Here is a 17,562-nt window from a genome sequence, read left to right as displayed (position 1 = left end):
GCTGTGCCCCGAGACGCACAGGCTTGGAGCTACGGGCACAAATGGTCACCGTCACCAGAGAGCTGCCAGGACAGGGTCTTGCCGCCGGACGCCGGTGAGTGTCTGGGCTGATGTGAGTCCTCCGTCCACAGGGAGAACCCGGGGACCCCGGAGAAGACGGGAGAAAGGTAAAGCCCCTCGCTTGGAGTTTGCTCTGGCCCCAGATTGGGGCGAAGTCTGAAGCACCCTTGTCTTCCACAGGGAGAGAAGGGAGACTCGGGCCCCCCTGGGAGAGAAGTGAGTGCTGGAGTCTTCTGAGGCCTCTAATCCCCGACCCTGACCCTGACCCTGACCCTGACCCTGACCCTGTGACATGTCTTTTCTGGGGCGCCAGGCTTTTCTGGGGTCTCAGGGTCCTGATCCTGGCTGCGTCCTCCACAGGGTCACGAGGGCCCCAAGGGTGATCGTGGGGCTTCTGGTAGCCCTGGACTCCCAGGCCCCCCGGGCCTCCCAGGGCAGGTCGGCCCCCCTGGCCAGGTGAGTGTTCAGGGTCAGCCTAGGACGTGGGGACAACAGGGCCCATTGCGTTCCCACCAGACACCCTCCTGGGACATCATGGTCCTACGTGACCTGTTTGCATTCTGTCCTGTCCCAGGGTTTTCCTGGCGTCCCAGGAAGTCCGGGCCCCAAGGTGAGTGCGTATGCTGGGTAGGAGGCATGGGGAAGGGCTGACAGGGGGGCAGGTACACCCCCCACCTGGTCATTCTTGGTTCTCAGGGTGACCGCGGGGACAGTGGATCCAAAGGCGAACAGGTGAGCCCCCTCCCCCGTTTTCCCATGCCCAGGCGCCACAGCACCCACACACGCGCACACCCCGCACCACAAGCCGGGTGCCGCAGCTTGTCTCCTGCTGTCTCCAGGGCCTCCCGGGAGAGCGCGGCCTGAGGGGAGAGCCGGGGAGCGTGCCGGTGAGCAAAGCTGGGACCTGGTCCTTGGCTCTGACATGCCTGCCCCCAGGGGCCACCTCTCTATCCCCTCTCCCTCGCTGTGGGACCCCACACGTTCTGTCCTGTGCGCTTGGCCACCTGCCCTCCTGGGGTTCCTGTAGCCTGTGCTCAGGGGAACCTGGACAATGGGAACATGCCTAGGGGGGCTTCCAGTGGCCTTGAGCCTCCTCAACCAAGGGCAGAGCGTCCTCTGGTAAAGGGCCTGGGGGAGAGGGCGCGGGGACCCTTTCGGGAGGCAGTGTGGGCAGGGACAGGCCTTCTCCCCTGGGCAGCCTCTCACCCAGCTTGTGTTTCCAGAACGCGGAGCGGTTGTTGGAAAATATTGGGATCAAGGTAGGTTGCTGGGGGCTGGGTGTGGGCGCGGGTGGGGCCCAGGGCCGAGGGTGCCCACCGGCCGGACGGAGCACGGGGCCGCACTAACGTGCCCTGCCCCCCAACCCCTCGTTGTCGCTCAGGCGTCTGCCTTGCGGGAGATTGTGGAGAAGTGGGACGAGAGCTCTGGCAGCTTCCTGTCTATGCCTGAGCGCTGGCGTGGCCCCAAGGGGGACCCAGGCGAGCGGGGTCCCCCGGGCAAGGAGGTGTGTGCCTGCTGCCTAGTGGGGGCGCCCTGTGGAGGGTGTGGCGGTACAGCCACCAGTACCCACTCTTCTGCTCTTCCAGGGGCCTGCCGGCTTTTCCGGAGACCGCGGGCCGAAGGGAGATCGTGGAGACCCTGGTCCTCAGGGGCCGCCTGGCCTGGCCCTTGGGGAGAGGGGCCCCCCTGGGCTGCCTGGCCTGGCCGGGGAGCCTGGAAAGCCTGGTATTCCTGGGCTCCCAGGCTCGGCCGGGGGTGTGGGGGAGGCAGGAAGACCAGGAGAAAGGGTGAGCCTGGGGGCTGGCCAGGGGGTGGGGGCGGGGGGCCAGGGGGAGCTGGACTGCCCACACACGTAGCCCCCGCTTTCTGTGTGCCCCTCAGGGAGAACGGGGAGAGAAGGGAGAGCGCGGAGAACAGGTGAGCTGCGATGGGGCCTCGGGGCGGGGCGGGCTGGGGGCTGCACTGGGTGGCCACCCATTTGTTTCTTTACTGCAGGGCAGAGATGGACCCCCCGGCCCCCCCGGCCCCCCCGGCACCACGGTGAGCACTCCAGCCCTGCCCTAGGCCTGCGGCTGCTGTCACTAGGAAGCCACTGTTAGCGTAGGCCCCAGCAACTCCTTGTGGTGTCTCTGACCCCATGACCCTCTGGGATCCTGCAAGCTGGGATGACCCCTCCATACCTCTGTGACAGACTCATCTCTCCCCTGTGACCTTGTGCTTATAGGTGGCCGTGGACAAGCCAGGTTCTGGACTAGCTGAAGAACAAGGACCCCCGGGACCCAAGGGCGCTAAGGTCAGTGTGTGGGATCAGCCTGGGGCCGCCTCCTGCCATGACACCAGGGCCTGGCTTGACATGTCATCCCCACAGGGGGAGCCAGGCGGTGATGGAGAACGAGGCCCCAAAGGAGACAGGGTGAGACCTCCCACCCTGCCACGTTGTCCTTCCTCTGTGGGGGCCCACGGGGCTGGGGGGTATGTGGCCCTGGGGCGGTGACCGGGGGCTCAGGCATGACACTCCTCTTGCAGGGCCTGCCAGGCGTCAAGGGGGACCAGGGAGAGCCTGGCCAGAGGGGTCAGAACGGCAGCCCGGTGAGTGCCCGCCCCGCAGGCACACGGGCCCGCACAGGGCTCCTGCGTGCGCTGTCCGGACTGCGGCCTGCAGTGCCCGGGGCCACCTGGGATGGGGGACGAGGGCAGTGTGGCCTGAAACCTCTTCTCTCCAGGGTCTACCAGGAGAGCGCGGCGTGGCTGGGCCTGAAGGGAAGCCGGTGAGTGGTGGCAGGACCGCCTTGGCCCGGGTTCTGGGGAGTGGCTGCCCCCTGCCACCGGCTGCCATGGGCAGGTGTCCCAGTGCTCGACAGGATGTGACTGTGTGTCCGCCTGTGCGTGCGGATGCATGGTGCCTGCGAGTGCGCACGCGCGTGTGCACAGGCCCGCGTGTGTTATCTGTGAGGAGCAGCCCATGGGGATGGGGTGATTCGGGCCTGGCGGGGCGCAGCACGGGGGTGGGCCTCCCAGGCAAAGGCCTCCGGAGGGCGGGGACAGACCCGGGTGAGGCCCAGACCGAGGCCCAGCAGCCCTCTTCTCTACTCAGGGTCTGCAAGGTCAGAGGGGAGCCCCTGGCCCGGCGGTGAGTACCCCAGAATCCTCCAATGTGTGCCCGACCGCCGCAACGGGCAGTTACTGCCTCAGTTTCCCTGGTGGAGTGGTACTGGCTCCCCATCGGACTCCTGCTCTCTCCAACAGGGTAGCCACGGGGACCCTGGGCCACCTGGTGCCCCGGTGAGTGACAGAGGGAACACTGCCTGGTGGGGGTGGGACCGGTATCAGCCCCCACTGATGAACCAGGCCTTGTGTTAACCCCTGAGCTCGCGTGGATGACCCCGTCCCCTGCCCTTGACACTTTTCTCTAGGGTCTTGCTGGCCCTGCGGGACCCCAGGGACCATCTGGTCTGAAGGTGAGTAGAGGTGTGTGGGTGTGTGGCTGGAAGGAGGAGGCTCCTTCAGGCCATGTCTGCACCAAGGTGACATCTGTGAACTTCCTGGGAGGTCACTGCCGTGAGGCTAACGCCAGGGTGCCCCAGCCCTGGGAGCTCTGCTTGTGGACCGGGGCGGAGGAGCCCCCGTCCTGCGGGCTCATGCGTTCTCTGGGCTTTTGGCAGGGAGAGCCTGGAGAGACAGGACCGCCGGGACGGGTGAGTGGCCCAGGCCATGGGTCAGAGTCACAGGGACGGGGTGGGGTTGGAACTTCGCTGACCGTCTTCTCCCCCAGGGCCTGCCCGGACCAACTGGACCTGTGGGACTTCCTGGACCTCCCGGTTCTTCAGGCCTTGTGGTGAGTGAGTCCCCTGTGGCCCTAGCAGGGATACCATGTCCCTGTCCCATGTTCTCCTGTGTCTCCCTCACATGTGACTTCTCTCCCTCAGGGTCCTCAGGGGTCGCCAGGTTTGCCTGGACAAGTGGTGAGTCCTGAGGGTCCCGGCTGGGCTCCAGGGGTCAGGAGGCAGCAGGCAGGCCCCTGACAGAGTTCCTCCCTCTCAGGGGGAGACAGGAAAGCCCGGAGCCCCAGGTCGTGATGGTGCCAACGGCAAAGACGGAGACCGAGGAGCCCCTGGCGTGCCTGTGCGTGTTCTGAGGGGAGCCTGCCGCAGGCCGGTGATGGGGCTCCTGGGGGGCAGGAGGAGCGGGCAGGAGGAGGAGGAGAAGCAGGAGGAGGAGTGGGAGGAACAGGAGGAGGAGATGGAGGAGGAGCAGGAGGAGCAGGAGCAGGAGCAGGAGGAGCAGGGGGAAGAGGAGCAGGAGGAAGAGGGGTGGGGCCTGGGCAGCCTCAGAGGATGGTGGAGGCAGGTCCTCACGCTGCTCTGGCACAGGGGTCGCCAGGTCTTCCTGGCCCCGTCGGACCTAAAGGAGAGCCTGGACCCGTGGGAACCCCTGGACAGGTGATTTCCGACCCCACCCCCAGCCTGCTTTGCACCACCCATCCAGGACGGCAGGGTGGGGGGAGACGGCCGAGGCGGGGTAACTCACTAGGTGTTCCCCACAGGCTGTGGTCGGGCCCCCTGGAGCGAAGGGAGAGAAGGTAAGTGTGGAGGGTCCTGGGAAGAGGGGCCCGGGGGGCGGTCCAGGAACCCCACTGAGCCCCTCTTCCTCACAGGGAGCCCCTGGAGACCTTGCTAAAGACCTGGTGGGAGAGCCGGTGAGTGTGGAATCTGCACTGGCATGGTTCGCCCAAACTCATGATCCTCAGCTTCCATAACATGCCCCACGTTTGACCCCGTTGCCTCCTGACCCATCTCTGTAGGGAGCCAAAGGTGACCGAGGACTGCCAGGGCCTCGGGGTGAGAAGGTGAGGCGGGCCTGGTCCCAGGCCCGAGCACTGGGCAGGGAGGGGTAAGGCTGGGTGGCCGGACCCCCTTACCACCCTTTCCGTGCAGGGTGAAGCCGGCCGTCCAGGGGAGCCCGGAGACCCTGGGGAAGATGTGAGTCTTGGGTCTGGGCAAGTCAGAGCCTGGGATGAGGAATGCAATTGTAGACATACGGGGCCATTCCCGGGCCTGCGCGCCTGCCTGACCCGCACCGGGCCGCACGGCCCAGCGTTCCGGATCCTGCCTCTGGAGCACACACTCCTGGGGCTCGGGCCGCGTCTCTGCTTGTGTGCCCATCCTCAGCCTTCGGCTCCTCGCCTGGTCTCATCTCCCAGCTCTCAGGACACAGTGGAGCTCTTGTGGGCCTCCCCTTGGTCTGGCTTACGCTTCCCCTCCTCCTGGCCCCGTCTGTGCTCCGAGTACCTGAGTGTATGTCTGTGGGTGGGACGTGTCTGAGCTCCTGCTGCTGTGTGAGCCCCCGCAAACCTGTGCTCACGTGCAAGCTCCATGTGGTCTGTGGTCATGCCTGAGCGCCCTCCCTGGGTGCCTTTGTGAGTTTGTGATCACCTCTGAGCTCCCGTTAGCCAATCCTTGGTCATACGTCTGAGTTCCATGTGTTAACAATCATATCTGCATGCAGCTGAGACTCTTTTGGGGCCATGTCTAAGCTCTGGAAGCACGTTCCTACCCTCTTAAGTGCTGTTTACTTTGCTTTTTGCCTTTTTTAGGGTTATAAAGGGGCTCCAGGACTCAAGGGTCAGAAGGTATGTGTGCCCCAAAGTGTCCCTGCTGGGGGTCATGGTCCTGAGACTCCCTGAGCCTAATCTGATCCCTTTTACCTCAAAGGGTGACCCAGGAGTTGGGGTCCAGGGCCCCCCTGGGCCAAACGGTCCTCCAGGTCCAAAGGTAAGTCACTGCGCCATCCCCCGTGGCAGGGGCAGGGGGCAGGTGGGAGGACGAGGGCCTTCTGGGGCCCGTCCTGGGACAGGGTCCTGCTGGGACCACTCCTCCCTTTGCTGTCTGTGTTCCAGGGAGACTCGGGCCCCTCTGGCCCCGCCGGTGCTCCTGGTGTTGTCGGCTTCCCTGGTCCTCCGGGCCCGCGAGGAGAGATGGGTCAGCCAGGCCCCAGCGGAGAGCGGGTAAGGGCGCTGGGAGTGGTATGAGCAGATTGGCGACGTCAGGGCCTCTGAACCCCACGGCGGGGAAGGCGAAGGGGGCCCAGGCCCTGCCTCAGGGCTCCACGTCTTGGGAGGCAGAAGAGGACGAAGGTTCCCAAGTCACCTCTGCCTCTCTTGCCTCGTTTTCTGTAGGGTCTGGCAGGCCCCCCAGGTAGAGAGGGAGCTCCAGGTCCCTTGGGGCCACCTGGACCACCAGGGTCAGCGGTGAGTAGAAGTGCCCCAACTCCCCACGTGTCTGACTCCTGTGCTGAAGCCTGTCCACGTGAGAACTTAGGCAGGGGTGGTGCCACACTGTTCAGCCATGTGTGTGTGTGTGACTTCGGGGGGCACAGGACCCTCACCTCACTTCACTCTGCCCACAGGGAGTGCCTGGGGCTGCTGGACTCAAAGGAGACAAGGTAGATGGGACAATCCTGCTGGCCCTCCCCTGCACCCTGTCACTTCCTTCTATCCCCACTGACACTGTCACCCTCTCCAGCCTCCCCTGACCCCCATCATCCCCATCAACCTCCATTGACCCCCGTCATTGCCGCCGACCTCCACTGACCGTTCACGACACTGTCGCCCACTGATTCCCCTCACTTATCCCTGGTGTCCTGTTGATCTCCAGGGAGACCCTGGAGTAGGCCTGCCCGGGGCCCGCGGAGAGCGTGGGGAGCCAGGTGTCCGGGTACGTCCGTCCTGCCCTGCAGCCACGGCCGGCTGCAGGGAGCCACACTGGGGTTCCCTTTATTACTGATCTCCCCGTTAAATCCAGCTTCTGATTCAGTGACTTCAATGTCGCCACCCAGGGTGAAGATGGCCACCCTGGCCAGGAGGGACCCCGAGGACTTGTGGTGGGTCCCCTTGGGGAAAGCGCCAGCGGTGTGACTTTACCCTCCGCCTGTGCCCTCGGGACACCCTGTGTCGCCCCCACAGCCCCCTGGTCCTCCCCGCCTGCTCTCTGGTCCTCCGTCTCCTCTGTCCCCCTGGGCTGTGCAGGCCTCCCCAGCCCCCTGAGCTGTCTCCCCCTAGGCCCCCCAAAGTCCCTTAGCTCATAGTCTTCTTCTCTTACACAGGGCCCCCCCGGCAGCCGGGGGGAGCGCGGGGAGAAGGTAAGAACATGGGGAAAAGGCCCAGGGTGAGTGGGCGACGGTCTTGTCATTCAGGGCTTGGGGACTCGTCCGTTTGGGTGAGACTCACACTCTTCCACCCACTAGGGCGACCCTGGAACGGCAGGGCTAAAGGGTGACAAGGTGAGTGGAGACATGGGGGAGGGCAGGGGCAAGGGACTAAGGGTGTTCCTGACTCCTCTGACGACCCCCCATCCGCTCAGGGTGACTCAGCCGTAATTGTGGGGCCTCCGGGGCCACGGGGCGCCAAGGGGGACATGGTGAGTGGGTCTGCTCACGCGCAGACTGGGCCTCCCTCGGGTGCGGGTGGGATTCCTCTGGGGCAGGGCCAGGAGACCTGAGAGCTCAAACCCTCAGAGAGTGAGGGACCTCCAGCCGCTGACCCTGACTCCTGACCCCTGATCTAGGGCGAGCGAGGGCTGCGAGGCGCAGATGGCGAGCGAGGACCTCGGGGAGACATTGGGAACCCTGGAGAGAAGGTACGGGGAAGTGGGGGTACTCTATATGGGTCAGGGGGCTTCCTGTGGGCTGTGAGGATAGGAGGGGAAGGTGTGGGGCACAGTGGGAGCGGGCTTTCTAGGAGTCGGAGGGGAGGGCTCCGTAGGCCAAGTGAGCCGATGGAACAGCTCAGCAGATGGCGCTGCAGAGGGCTCAAAGGCCTCGGCTAAGGTCACAAGGGGAGCTCTGGGGACAGGAAGGGTCTCCGTGGGGATTAGGGGCACTCCAGGTAGGTTTAAGGGCTCAGGGGTAATGGGGGGGCCAGAATCTGGGTGACCTGGAGAGAGAAATGGGCCACTCGAGGTCACAGTCCGCCCCCCCCGCTCCTGCTGCATCCTGCCCCGGCCGACGCCAGAAGGGCTGGGGCCCGCCGGCCGCAGGGGCCATGCGTGGCAGTGGCCCTGGAGAGCTCTGGCCCAGCGGGCGGGCTCCAAACCCGCAGCCTGGCCTGGTCCCGACGCTGTCCCTCTCCTGGTCACTCCCCCAGGGCGGCAAGGGAGAGCCTGGTGACAAAGGCTCCGCTGGAGTGCTGGGAGCCCGCGGACCCGCAGGACCTAAGGCAAGCACTGCCCCAGGCACAGAGCCAGAGCCACGTGTCACACGCGTGTCCTCTGTCGGCCATGTGTGTGTTCACCCAGGATCTGTGTGCGGCCTGGGCCTGACCCAGAGCCACCAAGCGGCTGCATGTGCAGCAGATAGGCTAGCAGGGGTGTCCGTCCTACTGGAACGGCCACACTAAAGAGCCACCTCCCGCCCCGCTCTGTGTCTCCCACAGGGGGAGCCTGGCGATGCAGGGATTCCTGGAGACCCGGTGAGAGGCCCCGATCCCACAGGGCCCCGTCCCCACTGCGGTGACCCAGTATTCTCGTGGTGTTGTCATGTTGCCCGGTGGCCCCCACCTTCACAGCAGCCCCTATGATGGCTCCTCCCCCGTGGTGACCCCCTACCCGTGGTGACCCTTGTCCCCCTGGAAAACCCTGCCCCTTCCATCACATCCAGGCTGAGTCCCTTTGACCCTGCACCGACCTCCCTGACTTCATGTTGGCCTCTCTCCCCTAGGGAGCCCCGGGAAAGGACGGAGCCCCTGGTATCCGAGGAGACAAAGGCGATATGGGCTTTATGGGACCTCGGGGCCTCAAGGTGGGAAGGGGACTGGGATTTTTTTCCTGGTCAGGAGGCCTGATGTGGGAGGGCGAGGTATCTGGGGTCAGAGGTCAGGTATCCGGCGTCAGATGTTGGGGTATCCAGAGTTGAATGAGAGGATGTTAGGTCCGAGGCTGGAAGGGGTGAGGCTGGAGTGTCTGGACAAGTTTGGAGAGGAGGTTAGGGCCGCAGGGTTGCGGGCGGAGTACCCCGGAGTCACTTTCCACCTGCTTGTTTCCTCAGGGCGAACGGGGGATTAAGGGAGCCTGTGGCCTGGACGGAGAGAAGGGAGATAAGGTACAGAGGTGAGGGGGACGCGGGCGGCTGCGGCCAAGGCCTCAGGCTGACCCCTCCTCCTGGTGCCTGCAGGGAGAAGCTGGCCCCCCAGGCCGCCCTGGGCTGGCAGGACGCAAGGGAGATACGGTGAGTGCGTGCACACCCAGACCTGGGGGAGGACGGGTGGACCTGGCCCGAGCACACGCCTTCTCTTCCCCAGGGGGAGCCGGGCGTGCCAGGCCAGGCGGGGGCCCCTGGCAAGGAGGGCCTGATCGGTCCCAAGGTACGGGGTCTCCCAGTAGCGGACGGCAGGGGAGTTAAGATGGGCAAGGGAGGTCATGATAGGGTCCCAAGAATTTCGGGTGAAGGAAGCTGTGGGGGTTGGGACACGGGGGTAGGGGAGCGGAGCTGGTCTCGAGGTTTCAGGGTCACAGTGGGCCGCAGGGTGGAGGGGTGGGAGGTGGGCAGAGTGATGTGGACTAGGGCTAAGGGTTTACGGCGGGTGGGGCAGGAGGGTAGCGGGTCAGTGTAGGAAAAAGGCGGAGGTGGGGGGTGCTGTCGTGGGGGTGAGGTCTGGGGGGTCACAGTGGATGGAGCGTCCCGGGCTGGCAGGGCCATGGGTGCTTGGCTTATGGAAGGTTGTGGCCCCTGGGCCAGGGCCCTCGTGGTGGCTGAGCTGAGGGAGGCCAGCGCAGAGGGTCTCCCATAGCTCTTTCTGTTCCCAGGGGGACCGAGGCTTTGATGGACAGTCGGGACTCAAGGGTGACCAGGGCGAGAAAGGAGAGCGGGTAAGTTGAGGCCAAGGTCATGGCGAGCTGAGGGGATTGTGCCCCTGGAAGTGGCTCCATCTTTGGGGCTCTGATCGCTGCCCCTGACTTGTTTCTCCCCAGGGGCCCCCAGGAATTGGGGGCCTCCCAGGTCCCAGGGGCAATGATGGTGCTAGCGGTCCCCCTGGGCCCCCTGGCAGTGTTGGTCCCAAAGGATCTGAAGGACTTCAGGGCCAGAAGGTGAGGGGCCCTGACTCTGACCCTTGACCCCTGACCTCCCTCACTCTTCCAGCCTCACGGACCTCTGATCCTGTCACCCATTTCCCAATATCCCTGCCCAATGTCCGAACCTATAACCCCTAACCTGCCCTACGTCTGACCCCCCAACCGCTGACCCCGGTCCTTGCGCCCGACAGGGTGAGCGAGGTCCCCCTGGAGAGAGCGTGGTGGGTGCCCCTGGCACCCCTGGGGCCCCTGGAGAGAGAGGGGAACAGGTGAGTGAGGATTCCTGAGCTTGGGGTCAGAGATCGGGGTGACCCCTGGTGTTCCTGAGGTCAGAGGTCACAGCCTGGTCCCACCGTTGTCCATAGGGGCGGCCAGGACCTCCCGGTCCCCGTGGCGAGAAGGGAGAAGCTGCGCTGACAGTGAGTGTGGCCAGGGTGGGGGCGAGCTGGGGCCCTGCCTCCTGCCCCCAGCGCCCTGGCCCCCTGACTTGATGCTGTCCCTCTATCACCCCTGCCCCATGTGCCATTTGTCCATCCCGGCATCTGTGGGTTCTTCGTGATCCTTGCGGTCTGGCGCTCCCAGGAGGATGACATCCGGGGCTTTGTGCGTCAGGAGATGAGTCAGCACTGCGGTGAGCGAGGCCCCATCCCACCCCGGCACCCCTGGGCAGGGCCAGGCAGGGTCCCCACGACTTACGGGGGGCAAGGAGCCAAGGAGATGGGCGGACATGGATGGGTGCAGAGGAGGACGCACGTGCTCCAGGACAGGGCTTGCCCGGGGGAGACGCAGGCAGAAGCGGGCAGGCGGGCAGTGATTCTGGACGTCCTGCGTGGCTGTGGGGGGGCGTGGGGGGGGCAGAGCTGGTCCCTCGGGGCCTGGCATCGGGCATCAAACAGTAACATCCTGTCCCCTCTCGCCTCTCTGCAACTGCTTTCACTTTGTCTCACGTGCTTGTTTCTGTCACTCTCTCTCTCTTGCCCTTTGCTGACCTGTCCCAACGTCTCACTTTTCCTTTGTTTCTCTCTGCCCTTTTTCCTCTTTCTCTCTCCTTTTCTGTCTCTGCTTCCCTTCTTCTCTCTCCTTCTGTCTCCCTGTCCCCGCCCCCCACCATCTCTCTCCCCGCCCCCGCGTGTCTCTCTCCCCCTGCCTCTCTACCCCTTTCTTTCTCTGTCATTGTCCCTGCGCCCCTGCCCCGCTCCAGCCTGCCAGGGCCAGTTTATCGCATCTGGATCACGTGAGTAGTTTTCTGGTATTTTCTGCCCCTGGAACTTCCCTCACCCCAAGCCCTGCTGTGCCCACCACCTGGTCCTCCGCAGGGGCTGGGCTGGGGTGGCCGCCATGACCACCCCAGGGCCCTGTGCCCCTGCTCCTTGCTCCAGAACCGCTCCCCAGTTACGCTGCAGACACGGCCAGCCGCCAGCGCCGCCCTGTGCCTGTGCTCCGGGTCTCTCACGCGGAGGAGGAAGGTGAGGACAGCTGGACCCAAGGGGCGTGTGTGGGTGGAGCACAGGTGCCCGCAGGGCGCTCCTGCCTGCAGAGCATGTGCGTGGACAGGTGGGGGGACCGGCGCTGGGGTTGGGCACCGCGAACCTGGCCCAGCAGCGGCCCCCTCACAGCACACCTCCCCGCTCTGTGGCAGACCAAGTGCCCCCCGAGGACGACGAGTATGAGTACTCTGACTACTCTGTGGAGGATGCCCAGGACGCTGAGGCTCCTTGGGATGGCGACGGTGAGGATGGTGGCGGGGCTCAGAGGGGCTCAGGGAGGGGAAGGCAAAGCGGGTCCTGCGGACCCGTGGTCGGCCCTAGTCCCTCTATGACTGCCGTCCTCCCTGCCGCCCTCCTGCCCTCCATGGATCCCAGACCCCTGCTCGCTTCCGCTGGACGAGGGCTCCTGTACTGCCTACACCCTGCGCTGGTACCATCGGGCTGCAGCAGGAGGGACAGAGGCCTGTCACCCCTTTGTCTACGGCGGATGCGGAGGCAATGCCAACCGTTTTGGGACCCGTGAGGCCTGCGAGCGCCGCTGCCTGCCCCAGGGGACCCAGGGCCAGGGCAGAGGTATGGGCCTGCCCTCCACCCCAGCAGGGGCCCAGCCCGGGCACTGAGCCTCCCCAGATCAAGTCCCGGGTCAGAACCCCCTCAGGCTGGGGGACCTGGGACAGACCCCAAGGCCAAAGAGCTAAATAGAGAGCCCAGCTGTGGAGCCCCCAGTACGGTCCCCTCCACTCTCTCCTTGAAAGAGCCGACAAGGACCCCCTCTCAGGTCAGAGCCCCCACTCCCGTTACCCCCAGGTCCCCCCGCCCCCCCCACACTGATACCCCACCCAGTGCTGCCCGGGCTGCGCGTCAGGTGAGGTCGGGCGGCTGGCACAGCTCCCACCCTGCCCCGCCAGGCGCTCTCGGGAGCTGAGGCCCAGGGCACGGGCTGAAGTTCCCTGACCCCTGGAGGAGATGGCGTCTCGGCCGGATTCCCGTTCCTTTCCTTGGTGCTAGAGGCTTGTGTGCACGTGAGCGTGCACGAGTCTGTCCGTCATTTCAGTGACTTGTTCCCCTGGGTCTCGCCTTCCCCCCTGTGGACAAACCCCCATTGTGGCTCCTGCGTCCCTGGCAGATGACTCAGCATGGGGGTGGCTGTGGGCAGTGAGCGGATGTGACTACGCCTGACCCGCCCCTTGACCCGAGCCTGCAATGACATGGTGCTGATTCCGGGGGGCATTAAAGCTGCTGTTTTGAAAGACCCTTGTTGTGACTTCTTGGAGGGATGGGGGTGGCAGGAGGCAGGTTTCCCTGGGAGGCCAGTGCTATCCCGCAGGGGCGCAGAGTCCCACTGTTCTGTGACCCTCAGTTCCCCACTTGTCCCCAGAAGGGAGTAGGTAGGGTGAGGGCTGAGGATATGTCCTCACTGCCCCCCAGGGGGGATGAGTCACAGGTGGGGGGCTGCCTCACGCCAGGAGACATGCCCCAGCTCCCACCCCAGGGGGCCGAGGGTGATAAAAGGGGCCCTAACGGGGGCCGAGGGTGAGGTCACAGCACAGCACGGCTGGCAGCCACCGTGGCCCTGACTTACCCCAGAGGAGGCTGCTGCTCCTGGTAGGACCGGGGTCCCGGTGGGATGGGCAGGGCCTCGGGCAGGGTGGATCTGGGATGCGGGCGCGTCGAGGTCTCTGGACCTGAGGGGGCTCTGGGGCCCGTGGCTGCTTATCCTGCTCAAGGACCCCCGCCCCTGCCCCTTTGTCCGGGACTTGCTGCCAGAGCTCTTCTTAGACCTCAGGCCCCCCTTGGCCTCTGTTCCTCTGCCCGCGTCCTTAGCCCCACCACAGCGAGCGTCTCGGCCTGGGTTCCTCTTCCCTCTCCCCAGGCTCCCTCTCTTCCCCTCGGCCTCCCTCCCATCCATCTTCCCCTTTCTTACCTTCTCTACCTCTAGATAAATATAGACATAAACATAAATACGAATATATTCTCTCTATATATATATTTAATACTCTCCATCTCTGGATTTGTCTCTTTCCCTCTCTGCCTCTCTCATCCCCTCCCTCTCTCACCCTCTGTCCCTCTTGCCCCTTCTCTGCCTCACCCTGGCTCCCTCCTTGTCCCTTCACCTCTCTCTCTGTCTCTCTGTCCCCAGCCTGTCCTCTCTAACTTCACCTCTCAGTCTCTTTCTCGCAGGCGGCCTCCCTCTCCATCGCTCTGCCTCCCCCTTCCGTCCCTGGGCCGCAGCTGTCCCCAGCCCCTCCCTGAGCCTGTTTTCTCCTCACAGCCTGACCACGCGATGACTGAGTGGGCCCTCCTGGTGCTGACAGTCCTGACGCTGGGCAGGGTCCCGCTCGTCCCGGCGACCCCGATCCCAGCCTTCCAGGTCCTCCCTCAGACCTCTCCTCCGGCCACTTCCCACTCTGTGACCTCAACAAGCCCCTCAGCTTGGAGGGGCCCCAGCCCCGGCCCCCGGCCCGGCCCACGCATCACCCTCTCGCTGGATGTCCCCCTTGGCCTCCAGCAGATCCTCCTGGAGCAGGCCCGGGCCAGAGCTTCGCGGGAGCAGGCAGCCGCCAACGCGCGCATCCTGGCCCACGTTGGCCGCCGCTGAGCCTGAGGGAAGGGGCCGCCTGGATGGGGAGACCTGGAGGGCAGTGGCAGAGTTGGACAGCACTACTTCTGGGCACGGTGCATCTGGACACTGCCACAGGGGGTCACTGCCGTGCCACACCTGAGTGCCTCACAGCGTCTGGACAGCCATGTCGGGTGACTGCCAAGGGGAGCCTTGCCATGCCTGGGAGCCCCACAGACTTACGATGTGTCTGCACAGCGTGGATGCTACCGTGGAAGGTCACTGCCATGCGAAGGCTTGCCACGTGCGGGGGCCCCACGGTCACAGAGCCTCTGGATGCCACCCCATGTGGCCGCTTGCACACCACTGTCCAGAACCTCCGCGCAGGAGCTCACCGCTGCGTCTCAGACCAGTCCACCTGAGACCGGCCCCACAGCTCAGCCCTGCCCCCACAGGTCGCCACACGGAAGTGCCGGCTGATGGTCACGTGCATGTTCTATGCTCCCCAAGGCGCGCCCACCCCAGATGGAAGGCGCTGCAGGGGGCATCTCCAGGCACAGGTGGCCGTGATGGGAAGTCTGTGGCTTTGGCAGCCTTGCCTCTGGGGGCGGGTATGTGTGTGTGGGGAGGGCTGTGGCCCTGTATCTGACAGCTGCGAGCGTATGTGAGCAGCTGAGGGCACACGACGGGACATGATGGGGCTTGGAGGGACAGGTGCTTGCTTCACAAACCTGGGTGAAGCGTGTACAACACACAGCCAGGCACGGGCCCACCTGCAGCCCTGCGTGCCCAGCCTCGGCCCTTGGACACACGTGACTCGGGGAGAGGAGGCCCAGGCTGCGGGGCTCTGGCCCGATGCTGCCCCTCCCCGATCGAACTGTCCTGGGCAAGTGCGCTCACCTTCTCCGAGCCTGTTCCCTCATCTGTAAAACCAAGTGATGCCACCAAGCTTCTCACGAGTGCTGAGTGACAAGTGCGCGTGACGGCTCTGGCATGCAGGTGGAGCTCAATAAATGCAGTGACTGGAGACTGGAAAGCCCGAGTCACACAGCGGCATGCGCCCCGGCAGTGACACACAGAGGCTGAGTCGCAGCTGGCTATGCTGCCCTCTGCCCACTCCCCGCTCTCCACACCTGGTCCCTTGCCGTGGAAGCGTAGATTTTGCCTCATCTCACACTCTGGGCTCCATCGTGGGCCTGAGAGGGACTGACCTTCCGGACAGTGTGGACAGGCTCGCCTGAGGGTGGGGCAGGCTCTCTGGGCCGTGTAGGCAAGGCCAGCTGGAGGTGAGGGCAGAACAGGGCAGAATGGGCGGCTCTGCCTGGGAAGAGGCAGTCCTGGCGGGAGGGTGGCTGCCTGGAGTGGGGGCACCGAGGTGGATCTCAGTTGAAAGCAGCCGTGGGGGGCGGGCCCTGGGCGGGGCTGGAGAGGCGGGGCCGCGGGTCATGCTCCTGTCTCCAGAGCCAGAGGGCGGGGTTGCAGGACTCCACCCGCTGCAGGGGGTGGTAGCCCAGGCCAGTTGGGTTGCAGGATGGACAGAGGCACAGAAGAAAGCGGCCTCCTGACGGACCCCGGGTCAAGGAGCGGCAGGCAGGGTAGGCACAGGGTGGTGTGGGATGGGGGGAGCTGGGAAAAGGCCCGGGAGCAGTGGGGGTGGTGCTGGATGGGGTGCGGGGTTGGTAGATGGGTCTCTGTAGGTATAGGGGCGCTCTGAGGGGTGTCAGCCTGTCAGTGGTCTGGAAGAGGGGGAACACTGTAGCCTAGCAGGGGAGAGGGAGCTGGGACAAGGGGGAACTATAAATAGATTCTTCCTCCAGCCCAAGGGGAGGGCCAGCCAGCTGGAGTGCTCAGGCCGTCTCTCTGGGCCCTTTGCTGGCCTCCAGTTCCCCCCTCAGGGGTCACACCAGTTTGGGAAGGTCCAGAGGCTCATCTGGGAAGTTTTTCACACAATTTAGCTTTAGCGCTTTAATCAGTATTTCTAGGGCACCTACTGTGGGCCTTGTGCCCATCCTGAGCTGCACTAAGCACCTATTATGTGCCCTGTGACCTGGTCGCGACCCTCTCTGAGCCCTTTCTGTGTTCCCTGGCTGGTCCTGGGTCACTTTGAGCACTACTGTGTGCCCTGTGCCAGGCTGGAATCAGCAAGTGCAAATAAGGGTTCCTGAGCTACTTGGTCACATGGCTCCATGCCTCCAAGTTGGAACCTCACATCTCCTGTGGGCTCTGGGCCTGGGAGACACAGGGATGATCCTTAGCTTGAGGAGGCCAGAGGACACTGAACTCCTGGGAACTCCCTGAACCACCCAGTGGCAGCAGAGGGGAAAGGAGGCCGGAGCAGAGCGGAAGGCAGGCAGCAGAGAGCAGCAGGCCCGCCGCAGCCTACCTGTGTCTGCGCGGGCCCAGGTGCAGGGCTTGTAGTGTGCGCACATGCAGCTGTGTGCACACATGTGCTTTTGTGCATTGATATATGGGTCTGTGTGGTAGTCACTGAGGTCCCTGCGCCCTGATGCTGCAAAGGGCGGCTTGGGGGTCGGGCCAGGGCTTGCCCACAGAACAGGATGGCAGAGTTTGAACATTGAGAACCGAAGACTGAGGACTCCAGCCACCCCACGGCTTGTAGCCTGGGACACTGCGGGGGGTCCACGGGTCAGTGCAGAGGGCACCACGGGAGGCAGCCAGGGCCAGGCGAGGTGGGTTTGCGGTGGGGAGACTGAGTAGGACAGGTTTGCACGCGAGTGCTCGCTGACACCTTGGCACCCTCCCCCGGGATGCTGGCTCGCTCTGGGATGGGGGGGGCGGGGGCAGAAGCCCCGAGGGCGCCGACTGACGCTGAGGGTGAGAAAGCCAGGAGCGCCCTTCCATGGAGGGAGCAAACAGGAGCACAGCTGCGGAGGGGGAAGCAGAGCAGTGCAGGGCGGGGACGTGAGGCTTTGAATTTTGGCTGCAGGTTGTGCTGAGTCCATCCTGCTCGGGAACTGGCTCTGTGACGCTGCTCCCCTTCCTCAGTTTCTTCCCTGAGACATGGGGCTATGGGAGGGGACATGGGCAATATCCCCAGAGCCGATGTGGACCCTGGCCATGGGGAGGGTCCCCAGGCTCCTGCTGTTGATCTGTGGCCTCCTAATGGGCACAGGGACTTGGGAGAGCACGTCTGGGTCAGGCCAGGGTCAGGCGGTTCGGGGAAGAGTGGGAGGTGGGGAGCTCCTTCAGTTCCTCAGAAGCCAGACTCAGACTCTCCGGATGTGGAGATGGCCTCCCAGACGTGGCCGTGCCCTGGGAAGGAGTGCCGTGCCCTGCCCCGGCTGCCTCCCACCCCGAGCCTTTGACTAACACCCTGGGTTGGGGAGGAGTATGGCCAAGCCCGAGGAGGTGCTGGGTGTTTGTGGGTGTT

At 64.8% G+C, this 17,562-nt stretch overlaps 2 protein-coding genes across 2 annotated transcripts in view; both read left to right on the top strand.

Annotated features, from left to right (window-relative positions):
* The window catches only part of COL7A1 (collagen type VII alpha 1 chain), a 30,499-nt gene extending 17,351 nt beyond the window's left edge, over positions 1-13,148 (top strand). The window contains exons 65-119 of the mRNA XM_054594603.1: positions 132-167; positions 241-276; positions 421-516; positions 635-670; positions 757-792; positions 900-947; positions 1,284-1,319; positions 1,442-1,564; positions 1,647-1,847; positions 1,942-1,977; positions 2,056-2,100; positions 2,285-2,353; positions 2,429-2,473; positions 2,587-2,649; positions 2,784-2,828; positions 3,155-3,190; positions 3,307-3,342; positions 3,474-3,518; positions 3,723-3,755; positions 3,833-3,895; positions 3,987-4,022; positions 4,102-4,182; positions 4,431-4,499; positions 4,604-4,639; positions 4,715-4,756; positions 4,862-4,906; positions 4,995-5,039; positions 5,654-5,689; positions 5,772-5,831; positions 5,957-6,064; positions 6,236-6,307; positions 6,466-6,501; positions 6,714-6,773; positions 6,895-6,939; positions 7,162-7,197; positions 7,303-7,338; positions 7,419-7,475; positions 7,623-7,694; positions 8,201-8,272; positions 8,489-8,524; positions 8,773-8,853; positions 9,100-9,153; positions 9,226-9,279; positions 9,353-9,415; positions 9,858-9,920; positions 10,023-10,139; positions 10,316-10,393; positions 10,490-10,543; positions 10,707-10,755; positions 11,326-11,358; positions 11,504-11,590; positions 11,764-11,853; positions 11,987-12,184; positions 12,419-12,476; positions 13,040-13,148. Of these exons, the coding sequence (XP_054450578.1) occupies positions 132-167; positions 241-276; positions 421-516; positions 635-670; positions 757-792; positions 900-947; positions 1,284-1,319; positions 1,442-1,564; positions 1,647-1,847; positions 1,942-1,977; positions 2,056-2,100; positions 2,285-2,353; positions 2,429-2,473; positions 2,587-2,649; positions 2,784-2,828; positions 3,155-3,190; positions 3,307-3,342; positions 3,474-3,518; positions 3,723-3,755; positions 3,833-3,895; positions 3,987-4,022; positions 4,102-4,182; positions 4,431-4,499; positions 4,604-4,639; positions 4,715-4,756; positions 4,862-4,906; positions 4,995-5,039; positions 5,654-5,689; positions 5,772-5,831; positions 5,957-6,064; positions 6,236-6,307; positions 6,466-6,501; positions 6,714-6,773; positions 6,895-6,939; positions 7,162-7,197; positions 7,303-7,338; positions 7,419-7,475; positions 7,623-7,694; positions 8,201-8,272; positions 8,489-8,524; positions 8,773-8,853; positions 9,100-9,153; positions 9,226-9,279; positions 9,353-9,415; positions 9,858-9,920; positions 10,023-10,139; positions 10,316-10,393; positions 10,490-10,543; positions 10,707-10,755; positions 11,326-11,358; positions 11,504-11,590; positions 11,764-11,853; positions 11,987-12,184; positions 12,419-12,476; positions 13,040-13,148 (3,432 nt within the window). The remainder of the gene's footprint in view (positions 1-131; positions 168-240; positions 277-420; positions 517-634; positions 671-756; positions 793-899; positions 948-1,283; positions 1,320-1,441; positions 1,565-1,646; positions 1,848-1,941; positions 1,978-2,055; positions 2,101-2,284; positions 2,354-2,428; positions 2,474-2,586; positions 2,650-2,783; positions 2,829-3,154; positions 3,191-3,306; positions 3,343-3,473; positions 3,519-3,722; positions 3,756-3,832; positions 3,896-3,986; positions 4,023-4,101; positions 4,183-4,430; positions 4,500-4,603; positions 4,640-4,714; positions 4,757-4,861; positions 4,907-4,994; positions 5,040-5,653; positions 5,690-5,771; positions 5,832-5,956; positions 6,065-6,235; positions 6,308-6,465; positions 6,502-6,713; positions 6,774-6,894; positions 6,940-7,161; positions 7,198-7,302; positions 7,339-7,418; positions 7,476-7,622; positions 7,695-8,200; positions 8,273-8,488; positions 8,525-8,772; positions 8,854-9,099; positions 9,154-9,225; positions 9,280-9,352; positions 9,416-9,857; positions 9,921-10,022; positions 10,140-10,315; positions 10,394-10,489; positions 10,544-10,706; positions 10,756-11,325; positions 11,359-11,503; positions 11,591-11,763; positions 11,854-11,986; positions 12,185-12,418; positions 12,477-13,039) is intronic.
* Positions 13,149-13,895: 747 nt separating this feature from the next.
* UCN2 (urocortin 2) lies at positions 13,896-14,210 on the top strand. The gene has a single exon (XM_054594626.1). It carries the CDS (start codon positions 13,896-13,898, stop codon positions 14,208-14,210), a length of 315 nt encoding a protein of 104 aa, XP_054450601.1.
* Positions 14,211-17,562: the final 3,352 nt, after the last annotated feature.

This window comes from Pteronotus mesoamericanus, unplaced genomic scaffold (assembly GCF_021234165.1).
Source record: "Pteronotus mesoamericanus isolate MK-2021 breed Mesoamerican mustached bat unplaced genomic scaffold, CSHL_Meso_final scaffold_533, whole genome shotgun sequence".
NCBI classification, from domain to species: Eukaryota; Metazoa; Chordata; class Mammalia; order Chiroptera; family Mormoopidae; genus Pteronotus; species Pteronotus mesoamericanus.
The sequence above is the reverse complement of the archived record's forward strand: the minus strand, read 5'-3'. Positions and strand labels throughout refer to the sequence as shown.